The sequence below is a fragment of the Bufo bufo genome, chromosome 5 (genome assembly GCF_905171765.1).
Source record: "Bufo bufo chromosome 5, aBufBuf1.1, whole genome shotgun sequence".
Classification (NCBI taxonomy): Eukaryota; Metazoa; Chordata; class Amphibia; order Anura; family Bufonidae; genus Bufo; species Bufo bufo.
Genome location: NC_053393.1, coordinates 241,836,015 through 241,850,526, shown reverse-complemented (window position 1 = coordinate 241,850,526; position 14,512 = coordinate 241,836,015). Strand labels below are relative to the sequence as shown.

At 46.2% G+C, this 14,512-nt stretch overlaps 1 protein-coding gene across 1 annotated transcript in view; it reads left to right on the top strand.

Moving 5' to 3' along the window:
* The window catches only part of ITPRID1 (ITPR interacting domain containing 1), a 262,177-nt gene extending 248,303 nt beyond the window's left edge, over nucleotides 1-13,874 (top strand). Inside the window, exons 13-14 of the mRNA XM_040433939.1 lie at nucleotides 6,984-7,214; nucleotides 13,758-13,874. Of these exons, the coding sequence (XP_040289873.1) occupies nucleotides 6,984-7,214; nucleotides 13,758-13,793 (267 nt within the window). The 3' untranslated portion in view covers nucleotides 13,794-13,874. The remainder of the gene's footprint in view (nucleotides 1-6,983; nucleotides 7,215-13,757) is intronic.
* The last annotated feature ends 638 nt before the right edge of the window (nucleotides 13,875-14,512 follow it).

The following is a 14,512-nucleotide window of genomic DNA, read 5'->3' as shown; positions in this document are numbered from 1 at the left end:
ACAGGGCTCATGTGGCCGTGAGATCTAGGCGCCACGTCTCCAGTCCCCTGACCAGCCATATTTACCAGCATCTGTTCCAGGACATGAAGCAGTGGAATGACATTGTTCATCCTCTAGTCCTGGCAACTGACAAATAACGTGGACTCCTCAAAGGGCCTGAGCAAACGGCAGGTGTCACGCATTAGCTGCCACTGGCTGACATCGAAGTAACACAGGGGAGTACTCCTGTACGCTTTGATCAGCAAGAAATCGTTGATGGCCTTTCTTTGTTCATACAGTCGGTCCATCATATGGAGGGTGGAATTCCAACGGGTGGAAACATCGCATATCAGCCTATGTTGGGGGATGCTGTTCTGCCGCTGCAGCTCAAGGAGGGTGTGCTTAGCGGTATATGAGTGGCTGAAGTGCATGCAAAGTTTCCTGGCCATTTTTAAGATGTCTTGCAGATGGGTGGAAGACTTCAGGAACCGCTTGACAACTAGATTGAACATATGTGCCCTGTCCAGATTGAACACATGCGCATGGCTCAGCCCTCCTTGACGCAGTGCCTACACAATAATCTTCCATTGTTGGTCACCATGGTTCCAATTCGATTTCTTGCTGAAGGACATGGAGCAGTTCCTCCCCTGTGTGACTCCGTTTGCCCAGGCAAACGAGGTGCAGAACAGTGTGACACCGCCGTGACCTGCACATGTGGTATGCTGGAGGGACACCACAGTGGAGGCTGAGGACACGGTGGAGGATGAGGAGGCAGAGGCGGACATTGTTGCTGGACCAACGACGTGGCAACGTGGAGGCAAAAGCGGCGTCACCTGGCCAAGTTGCTGGTGTAGATGTGCAGGATCCACATTCACCCAGTGGGCCGTAAAGGACATGTATTGTTTCTGACAGTATTTACAGCTACACATGTCGGTGCTGCCATGCACTTTGGCAGACACTGACAGGCTCAAGGACTGGCCCACCTTCTGTTCTACATGTGTGTGCAGGGCTGGTACTGCCTTTTTGGCAAAGAAATGATGGCTTGGGACTCTCCACCTCAGCTCGGCACAAGCCATCAGTTATCTGAAATGTGCAGAGTCCACCACTTGGAAAGGAAGGGACTGCAGCACCAGCAACTTGGACAGGAGCACGTTCAGCTTCTACGCCGTTGGATGAGTGCACGCAGTCGCATATTGTTGTCTCTTGGTGATTTTACCCCCAACACTACGCACTGACTGACTGCTACCGCTGCTACCTTCTTAAGACCCTGCACCGCTACTTCCTGGGCAGGTGGGCTCCCGTGAAGCAGGTGGTCTAACCACGGCGTGTTTGGCTCCCGACCTCCCACTGCTGCCACCCTGCTGACTCCCACCCACGCTAGCGACTTGCTGGCTCACGGGCAAGCTGACACCCTCTTCTCTAGATGATGATGAAGCCCCTTCGTCACCTGGCTCCCAAGTGCCTTCAGCTACATAATCATCATTGAGTAGTGTCAGCACGTCACTAGTGTCCTCCTCAACCATCTCTGGGTCAGGAGCCTGACCGCTCTCAACACCAGCTCCCATGCCACTCTCCTCATCACTACTTGCCCGCCTAGCAGAGGAAGCGGTGGATGTCTTCTCCACATCTTGGCTGGGCAGTAGCTGCTGACCGTTCTCTAGTAGCTCTTCCTCGGTAAAAAGTGGATCAGAGCCTACAGCATATAATTTTTCTCGTGGTGAGGGAACAGAAAAGGACACAGGCAGGTTGAGGACAGGTAAGGGCACAGGGCCATGCCAACTAAGGGTTGTGACTGGCAAACCCACTGACTCTTAGCTGGGGGTGTCTTAAGTAAGTTGCGATGAAGTCGAAGATCGAGTCAACCATTCAATAACCGCTGGGTTGCTGGTCATGACACGACTGCTAGCTGACACTGGGAGCTCAGGCCTCTCGAAGTGACCCTTGCTGCCACAGCCCCTTACCCTGCTGCGACCTCTGCCTGCGCCAGAAACATTTAGTTCTTTAATTTTATTTTTTTGGAAAAGGCGGTTGATTTTTATTTATTTTTATTTATTTTTTTAAATTATTTTATAGTTTCCATAATGAAATATAACATGCATTTATCTGATTGCTATTATCATAGACTCAAATGCACTTGCATTGGAATCTATGATGATTTTACAACTTTTTTATGGAGCCCTATTACAGGCAAGGGCTCTATAGGAAATACTATGCAGCTGCCTCCTGTCATTCATAAAGACAGGGGTTGCTGCATACACGCTCCAGGTACTCCGATCGCCACACGGGGGAGCCGGAGCATAACTGAAAGTGTGCAGTTTCGGTTTTAGCGCGCTCAGATGCCGTGGTCAGGATTGACCACGGCATTTGAGGTGTTAAATATCCGTGATCGGCATTACCACGGCATCTTTAAACACCCGCCCAGCGCCGTACATGTACTGGGCTCTAAAATATCTCACTGCACCGCTGAACGGCAGTTAAGCCCTAATTTTATTCTATTTTTACACAAAAGGCTTTTCAACAGATAAGTACAACTATTAAAGGCGATTATATTTGTATTTCGCCAGTAATACATGGCAAACTGGGCTGTAAAATATCTCACTGCACAGATGAACGGCAATTAGGCCCTAATTTGTATCTATTTTTACACAAAAAGCTATTGAACAGATAAGTACAACTATGAACGGCGAATATATTTGTATTTCACCACTAATACAAGGCAAAGTGGGCTGTAAAATATCTCACTGCACTGCTTAGCGGCAAATGTATTTTACTTTTGCCCCTAATACACGACAAAAAGGGCTGTAATTTTCGCACTTCACCACACAACGGCTAATAATCCATTTTTTTCCCACTAATAAAAGCCAAAAAATGCTTTAGAACATATAACTGCACCACACAAGGGCAAATAAAACATAGAAATATTTCCTTGTAATAAACCCTGTTAATGCCTGTATCAAACAGCACTTGCACCCTAATAAGTACAGGTTTGCTGGAATTACAGAGCAGTATAATGGCAATTTGTATCGCCAGTCAGTGCAGCAAAGTGTAATCTGATTGTTCCTATTACCCAGGCTGTAACCTCCCCTATTGAACCCTGTTCAACAGAAATGCAGTGGAATGATTCCTCCCTATCCTTTCCCTACACCTTGAATAATCTTTCCCTGAACTTGTAAATGATTTTTCTATCACTGTCCCTAGTGCCTACAGACACCCTCTCCCTCTTTTAAAGGGGTATTCTCATCTTGCTACTTCATCCTCACCTGCTACCAGCTATCTATTCACTTCCTGGTTTTCTGCAGCTAAGGCTGGGCGGGCTTAGGCAGCTAGAGTGAAGGCCGGCCACGCTTCCTTATGACATCACACTGAGAGCTGAGTCCTGCGTGCTAGTTCATGTGAAGAGTATGACTTATCAGTCTGACAGCCTGCAGTGTCTGTGAGTCCCCTCCCCCCTGCTGTGGAATCCTCACTCAGAGAGCTGTGATAAGTGAACTCAGTGTACAGTAACACGTGGCTGTTCTGCACAGTTTTAGGGTCCATTCACACGTCCGTGGTGTGTTGCGGACCCGCAAATTGCAGCTGCGGACAAGAATAGGACATGTTCTATCTTTTGCGGTGCTGCGGACTGGAAGATCGGGGCCGCGCTCCGCAAATGCGGATGCGGATAGCACACTGTGTGCTGTCCGCATCCTTTCTGTCTCCATAGAGAATGAATGAGTCCTCACCTGTTCCGCAAAATTGTGGAACGGATGCGGACCCATTTGCGGACGTGTAAATGGACCCTTACAGACAAAATCTCTGTCTGATCTCTTACAAACCCATTTTGTTTATCAAAAAATATAATTCCATATTATACATTAGCTCAAAAGCTTGTCAGCTAGTAAACGTATAATCTGTGCTTTTGTCTCCCATAAAACATTATCATCCCCCACCCACCAGCACTGATGCAGATATTTTTCCATTACAGCTGTACTCCAGTTGTGTATAAACCTTACACCATGTATCTGTATAGATGCATATACAGCTCAGCTTCATGTGTCTGTTTATCTCTTCAACCAGCACTGTGACTGAACAGTCTCATATACAGCTCTGCTACATCTGTTTCTCTCTTCCATCATCATTGATGCTGACCCACCACATATACAGCTCTGTTACTTCTGTCTATTCCCTTCCCCATTAGTACTGTGGCTGAACAGCAGCTTATTCAGCACTGCAACATCAAATTCTCTCTTCCACCAGCATTGATACTGACCCGCCACATATTCAGCTCTGCTACATCTGTCTATTCCCTTCCCGATTAGAACTGTGTCTGAACAGCAGCGTATTCAGCTCTGCTACATCAGTTTCTCTCTTCCACCAGCATTGATGCTGACCCGCCACATATACAGCTCTGCTACATCAGTTTCTCTCTTCCACCAGCATTGATGCTGACCCGCCACATATACAGCTCTGCTACATCAGTTTCTCTCTTCCACCAGCATTGATGCTGACCCGCCACATATACAGCTCTGCTACATCTGTCTATTCCCTTCCCCACTAGAACTATGGCTGACCAGCAGCATGTTCAGCTCTGCTACATCCATCAGCCCCCCATATGCCTCAAACAGCCCCCATATGCCTCCATAAGCCCCCATATGCCTCCATAAGCCCCCAATATGCCTCAAACAGCCCCCAATATGCCTCCAACTGCCCCCATAGTGCCTCCATCTGCCCCCATAGTGCCTTCATCTGCCCCCATAGTGCCTCCATCAGCCCCCATAGTGCCTCCATCAGCCCCCATAGTGCCTCCATCAGCCCCCATAGTGCCTCGATCAGCCCCATTGTGCCTCCATCTGCCCTATTGTGCCTCTATCTGCCCCATTGTGCCTCCATCTGCCCCCATTGTGCCTCCATCAGCCCCCATAGTGCCTCCATCACCCCCTATAGTGCCTCCATCAGCCCCCATAGTGCCTCCATCAGCCCCCATAGTGCCTCCATCTGCCCCCATTGTGCCTCCATATGCTCCCATTGTGCATCCATCTGCCCCCATTGTGCCTCCATCAGCCCCATTGTGCCTCCATCTGCCCCCATTGTGCCTCCATCTGCCCCCATTGTGCCTCCATCTGCCCCCCAAGTGCCTCCATCTGCCCCCCAAGTGCCTCCAGATACTTACCTGCGCTGTGGCCGCCCGACGCTCCTTCTTCTTGTAACTCACTGGTCTGTGCGGCACATTGCTTATGCTTATAGCAATGCGCCGCACAGACCAGTGACAAGTTACAAGTTGCATCAGCCCCATTGTGCCTCCATCAGCCCCATTGTGCCTCCATCAGCATTACACTGCTGGGACTCCGATCGGAACTGCCGCTGCCACCAATGATGGGGGGGAGGGCGCACCATGGCAGCCAGGACTTCAGTAGCATCCTGGCTGCCATGGCTACCGATCGGAGCCCCAGCATTACACTGCCGGGACTCCGATCGGAACTGCCGCTGCCACCAATGATTTTGTTGGGGGAGCATGATCAGACTTAGAACCATCGGGGCTGACACAGCAGTGCAGCGCCCGATGGTGGGTTCCGCTCAGCCATCCTGAAATCAAAAGAAGGGGGGGACAGTTATACACAGCAGCGCAGCCCCGATCTCCTCACCATTCACTGAGGAGATCCGGGCTGCGCTGCTGAACTCTTAAAGACCGGACAGCTCCCCTCCTCCTATGCGCTGATCTATAATTATTTGTGCCGCGTTTAGAATGGAGCTGCGCATGCGCGGCTCTGTTTCAGACGCGGCACAAAGGAATATAGATCTGGCCGCCCGCCCGGAGCAGTGCTCGTTCGCGCTGGATGCTGGAGTTCTTCTGCGCAAGCGCGGCCCATGGATACGGCCGGTGAGCGGTGGCCGTATCCATCGGCAGCGCAGATCAACAATGTATTTGAATAAGAAGAATTTAAAGAAAAGAGTAGTTTTTTTTTAATTAAATATATTTTGAAAAAATTTCACTGGGGGGTATATAATTTAATAAAATAGGATCAATAAGATGAGAATACCCCTTTAAGTACACTGGTGAATGGCAGAATCTAAGATGGCTGCCGTATTTATATGGCTGTGACATCGCAGGGCTGGCTGTCTGCTGATTGGCTGCATGTCAGTATGGGAGATCCCGTATTCACAGACTTCCTTTCTCCATGTCCTCACACGTGCAGCAGCCATTTTAGGAAAAATGTGATTCGTTACTACGAAGCGCAAGTAAATTCTCATTCGGTGGGTAAATTTGCAAGGGTGTACCCAGAAAACTCTTAAGGGGGTTTTCTGGGTACAAAGCTGAACCCGGACATAACGCTGTCTTCGCCCAGACACCCCCTCTGAGTGGAGGATTGGAGCATTTTCATGCTCTGATGCTCTCCCTTGCCCTGCGCTAAATCTGGTGACATACCGGGTCTCACCATGGGAATGCTAAGTGGAGGCTTCTGTCTAGCAGTGAGCCAGGTGATGTCACTAATGGGCAGGCTTTAGCTCTGCCCTAGCCTATAAAACAGTGTAAAAATATCCTAGTCTAGCAGTGTAAAAATATAAAGAAAACAGCCCTTGTGCTGCTCAATGCAGCGCAAGGCAAGGGAGAGGATCGGAGCATGAAATGCTCCGATCCTCCACTCAGAGGGGCTGCCTGGGTAAAGAAGGGGAAAACCCCTTTAAGTAATTCTTTCTCTACCACCCTTCACAACCTGATGATGAACTATAAAGAATTTTTTTATTAGAGTCCTCTAGTTGCCAAATAGTTAAAGAGGTATTCCCAATGTAGACATATATTGCTTTCACAGGATATGCAATAAATATCTGATAAATATGAGTCTCTATTCATTGCTATGGGAGATACAAGGCAGTCTAACATTTTTGCCATATTTAGAATAGAAATCTCCATTTAGTGTAAAATAAAAAACTGTATTCTGTATACTTACTACACAATATATTGCAAACATTTTACGGTATATTATTTAGGAAATTGACCATGTTTCTTCATTTTTTTTCTGCTTCAGCAACTTGAAGAGGTTCTGGAAGAACAATCAAGACTTTACTCAGAGCTTGAGTTTTATAACTTGGAACAAGATAGAGTCCTTACAGAACGCTATAGAAGTCTACATAGGGCCCACAGTTTACCATCTACTTCACCTTGTTCAGTTCACAAAGAAGATCAAGGTACCCCAATAAACAAGGAAGACTCCAAGACTCAGTCACAAAGGATTGACCTAAGCACTATTTTACAAAATGTAAGTTATAAAATAAGCTATACCTAAAAAATTTACATTATATGTACCCTATCGGTTAACAATGGCAGCTGTCAAGAGGTGGGATATATTAGGCAGCAAATGTAAACAGTTTGTGAAGTTGATGTTTTCGAAGCATGAAAAATGGGCAAACAAAACCCCTTAAGAACTGGGCCCTTTTTCATTCTTGTATTATTATTTTTTCAACAAAAACCATAACTTTTTCAGTTTTCCGTTCACATAGCCATATGAGGGCTTATTTTTTATAATGTACATTATATATTACTCTAAACAGCCAAAATATAGTTTATTTCATAACAGTGGCAGCTATCCAGAAATATATTAGGCAGCAAAAGTGAACACTTTTAGTCTGCTTAGAGGACTGGAACTTGCAGTCTTCTGTTCCCTTTCCTCATATACCACAATACAATACTATTACAGTCTAATGGATTCTTAGACACTGGCTGATGATCTGTGCCTCACAAATGGCTTTGCAGGAAGTTAATAATGACAGGCCTGGGAACCTTCAGAAGGCCCAACCTGTCATGGTAACTGATATGAGCCCCGCTCTAATCGGAAGGCAGATTGCAAGTTAATACTACATAACAGAAACTGATAAAAAAAAATTATAAAAAAATGTTTTTTTCTAGTAATGACTAAATAAAATAAAAAATAAAAATATACAGTATATATATATATTTTTTTATTTTAGCCCCAAATAAGTAAAATACAATGATAAACAAAAATTGCCCCCAAATGTGTTCATAGCCTTTAAGGTGGTGAAGATTAGTGTTGATCGAGCACCAAAGTGCTTGGGTAATCGGGCTGAACATCTCGAGCACAATGTAAGTCAATGGGAGAACCCGAGCATTAAACCTGGTTCATAGTAAAAGGTCAGAAATTGATAGAAACACCACTGAAATGGTTCAGGAACAGCATGGGGAGGATGTCTGGATGCATCTTGGACTCCCAGGTCGCTGCTGGGAACGATGTTGTCCGAGTAGTACGCCACTTTTACAGACTGACAATAATACGCACAAAACTGAAGATAAAATCGATTTTAGAGTAAAAATTGTTAGGAAACATTATTTTTTGTAAATTTTATTGTATATAAAGTGCAAGTGCTGCCAAAAATTACAATGAACAGGCACTCCGATACAACTTGTATATCACATAAAGGAAGGCCTCATTCACACTGTGGTACAATTGTTCAGCTAGTGGGACTCCTACACTCATAAAGCCTATGCACTAAGTGAAAGGGCTGCCAAAAATTACAAGGAACCGGCACTCCAATACACCCTTTATTACACATAAAGGAGGGCATCATACACCCTTGAAAAATTATAATTGATGGCCTGATGGTGAGATGACCCTGTAATAGATTGTAGGCGAGGGCCTGCAGGTGTGCTGACCCTGTAAAAGATTGTCGGTGAGGGCCTGCTGGTGAGCTGACCCTCTAAAAAATTATATGCAGGAGCCTGCAGATGAGCTGACCCTGTAAAACATTATATGCGAGGGCCTGCAGGTGAGTTGACCCTGTAAAACATTGTATGTGAGGGCTTGCAGGTGAACTGACCCTGTAAAACATTATATGCGAGGGCCTGCAGGTGAGCTGACCCTGTAATAGATTGTAAGTGAGGGCCTGCAGGTGAGATGACCCTGTAAAAGATTGTAGGTGAGGGCCTACAGGAGAGCTGACCCTGTAAAAGATTGTAGGTGAGAGCGTGCTAGTGAGCTGACCTCAAAAACTAATTATATGCGAGAGCCTGCAGGTGAGCTGACCCTGTAAAACATTATATACAAGGGCCTGCAGGTGAGCTGACCCTGTAAAACATTATATGCGAGGGCCTGCAGGTGAGCTGACCCTGTAAAAGATTGTAGGTGAGGGCCAGCTGGTGAGCTGACCCTCTAAAAAATTATATACGAGGGCCTGCAGGTGAGCTGATCATCTAAAAAATTATATGCAAGGGCCTGAAGGTGAGCTGACCCTGTAAAAGATTGTAGGTGAGGGCATGTACGTGAGCTGACCCTCTAAAAAATTATATGCGAGCGCCTGCAGGTGAGCTGACCCTGTAAAAGATTGTAGGTGAGGGCCTGCAGGTGAGCTGACCCTGTAAAACATTATATGCAAGGGCGTACAGGTGAGCTGAACCTGTAAAACATATGCGAGGGCATTATATGCGACGAATAAGCATGTTCATTTGATGGAAGAGGAGGAGGAGAAAAGCAAGATTCAAGCATATACCCTTTTTTGTAGTGGTAGTGGTGGATGGGAATACAGTGTATTCAGTACATTATAAACAACACATTTAAAGTGCCTTTATGTTCATCAGCTTTCCTCTGGTGGAGTCGAGAAGTCATGGTCAATCCAGGCCTTGTTCATTTTTATAAGAGTCAGCATGTCAGCATTGACAGGCGGATACGCTTATCTGTTATAATGCCACCAGCAGCACTAAATACCCGCTCAGACAAAACGCTGGAGGCAGGGCAGGCCAGCCCCTCCAAGGCGTAGAGCGTCAGTTCGTGTCACATGTCCAGCTTGGACACTCAGTAGTTGTAAGGCACTGAGGGATCATTAAGGACGCTGACGTGGTCTGCTATGTACTCCTTCACCATCTTCCAAAATTTTTCCCTCCTTGTGACACTAGGCCGCGCAACAGGGTGAGGGTGCTGGAGGGGTGTCATGAAACTGTCCCAGGCTTTGGAGAGTGTTGTCTTGCCTCTGTTGGAACTGCTATGTGTTCCCCTTGTCTCCCCTCCTTGGTTGCCCAAGGAACTACGGACTCTGCCGCCAGCGTTGTCAGATGGAAATTTTTGTAGCAATTTTTCAACAAGGGTATTCTGGTATTGTACCGTTTTGCTCGTCCTCTCCACCAGAGTAATGAGAGATGAGAAGTTCTCTTTGTAGCGGGGGTTGAGAAGGGTTAACAATCAGTAATCTGTGTTGTCTAAAATGCGTATAATGCGCGGGTCACTAGAAAGGCAGCCTAACATGAAGTCAGCCATGTGTGCCAGAGTATCAGCAGACTTCGCTGTCGTCATCAGGAGGATGACTATCAATCTCCTCATCCTCTTCCTCCTCTTCTGCCCAATCACGCAGAACAGATGGAATTCAACTTCCATGGGTACTACCCTCTGTAGCAGAGGCAGCCGTCTCCTGTACCTCCTCCTCCTTTAAATCGTCCAATTCGCGCTGAGAAGACGAACTGAGGGTGGTCTGGCTATCACCCTGTGTAATGTCTTCCCCCATTTCCACCTCTTCCACATGCAAAGCATTGTCCTTAATTGTGAGCAGCGAGCGTTTGAGTAGACACAGTAGTGGGATGGTTACGCTGATAATAGTGTTATCGCCGCTCACCATCTGTGTTGATTCCTCAATGTTTCTTAAAACCTCACAGAGGTCAGACATCCATGCCCACTCCTCACTTGTGAATAGCGGAAGCTGACTGGAAAGGCGACAACCATGTTGCAGCTAGTTCTCCACTGCTGCCCTCTACTGCTCACAAAGCATGGCCAACATGTGGAACGTGGAGTTCCAGCGCGTGCTCATGTCGCACAACAGCCAGTGAGCTGGCAATTTCAAGCACTGCTGCAGCATTGACAGACCGGCTGAAGTTGTCGATGACTTGTGGAAATGTGCACACACGCAGCGCACCTTCACCAGTAGCTCAGGCAAATTGGGGTAGGTTTTGAGAAACCGCTGAACCACTAAGTTGAACACGTGGGCTAGGCATGGGATGTGTCTGAGCTTGCCGAGCTCCAAAGCCGCCACCAAGTTACGGCCATTATCAGACACAACCATGCCTGGTTGTAGGTTAAGTGGCGAGAGCCACAGCTCAGTCTGGTATCTTACCCCCTGCCACAGCTCTGCGGTGGTGTGTTGTTTTTCCCCTAAGCATATCAGCTTCAGCACGGCCTGTTGCCACTTCCCCACTGCAGTGCTACACTGCTTCCAGCTACCGACTGATGGCTGATTGGTGCTGCACAAGGATAATTCGGAGGTGGAAGTGGAGGAGGAGCCGGGGGGGGGAGAAGTGGGGGTTGGAACCACTAACGTAGGTGCTGGCGGAAAACCTGATTGACGAAGGGCCCGCAATCCTTGGAGTCGGTAGCACCTGTGCCATCCCAGGCATCCACAACGTTTACCTAGTGTGCCTTCATGGAAATGTAGCATCCCTCGACGAATGCACTTGTCCGTGTGTCCGTGGTTAAGTGGACCTTCCCAGTAACTGCGTTGGTCAGGGCACGTGTGATGTTACGGGACACATGGTGTAAGGTGGGCATGGCACACTTTGAAAAATAGTGGCAGCTGGGGACTGTGTAACGTGGGACGGCCACCGACATCAGGCTGCGGAAGGCCTCAGTGTCCACAAGCCTAAATAGCAACATTTCCCGGGCCATTAATTTGGAAAGCTGCACATTTAGTGCTATGGACTGTGGGTGAGTGGCTGGGTATTTGCGCTTGCGTTCAAAGGGCTGGAGTATGGATATTTGGATGCTGCGCTGGGACACGGAAGTGGATGTGGTCGCTGATGGTGCTTGCGAAAGTCCAGGTGCAGGGCGGGAGGCATCCGGGCCTGCGCATTCGACAGGGGATTGGCCAGCACGTAACACAAGGGAAGAGGAGGCAGTGGTGTGACCCGCAGAAACAGATTGTGGATCCCAGGCATTTGTCCCACTTATTACAGTGCTTGGATGTCATGTGGCGGATAATGCTGGTGTTGGTGAGATTGCTAGTGTTCACGTCCCGGATGATTTTTGTACGGCACAGGTTGCAAACTACTATTCTTTTGTCGTCCGCACAAAAGTACACTGTATGTCACAGATAAATGTTTTCAGCGCACACGTTACACTGGAGATGTGACACTGGTAATGTCACTGTTAGAAGCGGACACAATCTATTGAAAAAGTATACTGTATGTCACAGACATTTTTTGGATGCGCACACGTTACACTGGAGATGTGACACTGGTAATGTCACTGTTAGAAGCGGACACCGTCTATTGAAAAAGTACACTGTATCTCACAGATACATTTTGGATGCGCACACATTACACTGCAGATGTGGCACTGGTAATGTCACTGTCAGAAACGTACACCGTCTATTGAAAAAGTACACTGTATGTTACAGATACATTTTTCAGCACACATGTTACACTGCAGATGTGGCACTGGTAATGTCACTGTCAGAATCGGACACCATCTATTGAAAAAGTACACTGAATGTCACAGATACATTTTTTAAGTTCACATGTTACACTGCAGATGTGGCCCTGGTAATTTCACTGTTAGAAGCGGACACCGTCTATTGAAAAAGTACACTGTATGTCACAGATACATTTTTTAAGTGCACATGTTACACTGGAGATGTGGCATTGGTAATGTCACTGTCCGCAGCAGACACAGTCTACAGAAAAAGTACACTGGAGGTCACAGATATTTTTTGGATGCGTACACTTTACACAGGAGATGTAGTGCAGATAATGTTGTCTGCAGCGGCCTAAATATTGCACGCTATTTAGCGCAGGATGCGCTAAAAATAGATATTGCTGCCACACACAACAGTCCTTAAAAGGACTTTTGGGTCTGTAAAGTTTTAGCTATTTAGCAGTTTGCGCTAAAAACAGATATTGCTGCTGCCATATACAACAATATTCCTTAAAAAGACTTTTGGGTCTGTAAAGTTTTAGCAATTTAGCGCAGGTTGCGCTAAAAATATATATTGATGCTGCCACACACAATAGTCCTTAAAAGGACTTTTGGGTCTCTGAAAAGTTTTTCTAATAAAAATATTCCTATATCACTCCCTACATTGTCTGTCCCTTCCTCAGCACAGCTCTCCCTGACTAAGACTGAGCCAAACACGCGTCATCGGGTGCTATATAGCACCCGATGATGCGTTCCTGCCAGCCAATCACTGTAATTCCAGTAATCAACATGGCTACGGCATTACATTACGTAGCAGACAAGAAACGTGCGGGAAAGAGACTCGGCCGAATACCGCCATGTGCCGAGCATCGAGATTCTCGAACCAAACTGGTGTTCGGCCGAGCATGCTCGATCAACACTAGTGAAGAGGATTTTTCCCTAAAATAAGTCAGCAATTTATGGATCATATGCGTATATGGATGCTTGGTGATGTACGCTACTGGTTGCTTTTTCAGTATCAATAGGAGATGTTAATGATTGTTTAGTAGTCTTTCTTCCATCTCCATTATACTCAGGGGCGTAATTACGCCGTTTCAGTTTTCGTCTCGGGCAGCAGAAAGGCTAGGTGCACCCCTGCGCGTCTATATAAGTCTTCATTGTACTGCACAATTGTTCTTGTTTTCCATATCATAGGAAGATCAGGAGTGACAAAGTCAAAATTTCAGAGTTTAGTTGTAATCTAGATGGGGGTTAATACTTGGGTCCTTGAGACAGAATGTTGAGAATTTGGTGAGAATACGATCTAGGAGTCCTGAGCAGTTAGTTGCATGTCTTATTGCTGGAGAATGTTTAATGGTTCTGTGGCTCTCTAATAAAAGTGTTTATTTTTCTTTATAGATCAAAAAAACCTTCCGGAGTTTTAACAATTCCTAAACTTGAAGCAAAAGCTCAGGACTTCACATTTAAGTCTTATGGATTTTGGTCATCATCCGTTTGTACAAAACAATATACAGTAGCATGCCTAGAAAGTACACATTCATTATGTTTCTCAGCTTGGAGAAATAAAAAACAGTAAATTGTTTTTAGGAAGCCAAACAATGTAGTCCATTTTTTAGAAATTCAGGACTAGAAGGAAACATTTATCTGATAGTAAAAAGGATAAAGGCAGTAAAGGCAGTCATGCATTTTACTCTAAAGTTGATCAAAAAGGACTTTTTCAACCAAAATGACCGGTATCAGATGAAACTTAAAGGGGTTATCCCATGACTTATGTAAAAAATGAAAATCAGACATTATACAGTACATGATAACCTCTTGCTAACAAACCTAGAACCAGACCTGTACCTCACATGGATCCAGAGATCTCCATATTCATTGCTCTGCTAGATTTATATCAAGCTGAATGCTCAAGGGGAGTGTCTTTCTGCTGCAGCTAAGGGGGCGTGTCTCAGCTCTCCCTATCCCAGCTCAGGAGGCAGTTGAAGGATGAAACTGAACATGTGTGGCCTTCTCAGTGAGCAGGTCAAAGAAATAAGAGAAAGAACAAACAGCAGGTGGCACTATACAGATACATTTTATTGATTAACTCAGTGACTATGCTAAATTTTTAATTACATACAATTACAAAAGTGTTCAGATCCAGGTGCTGGTTT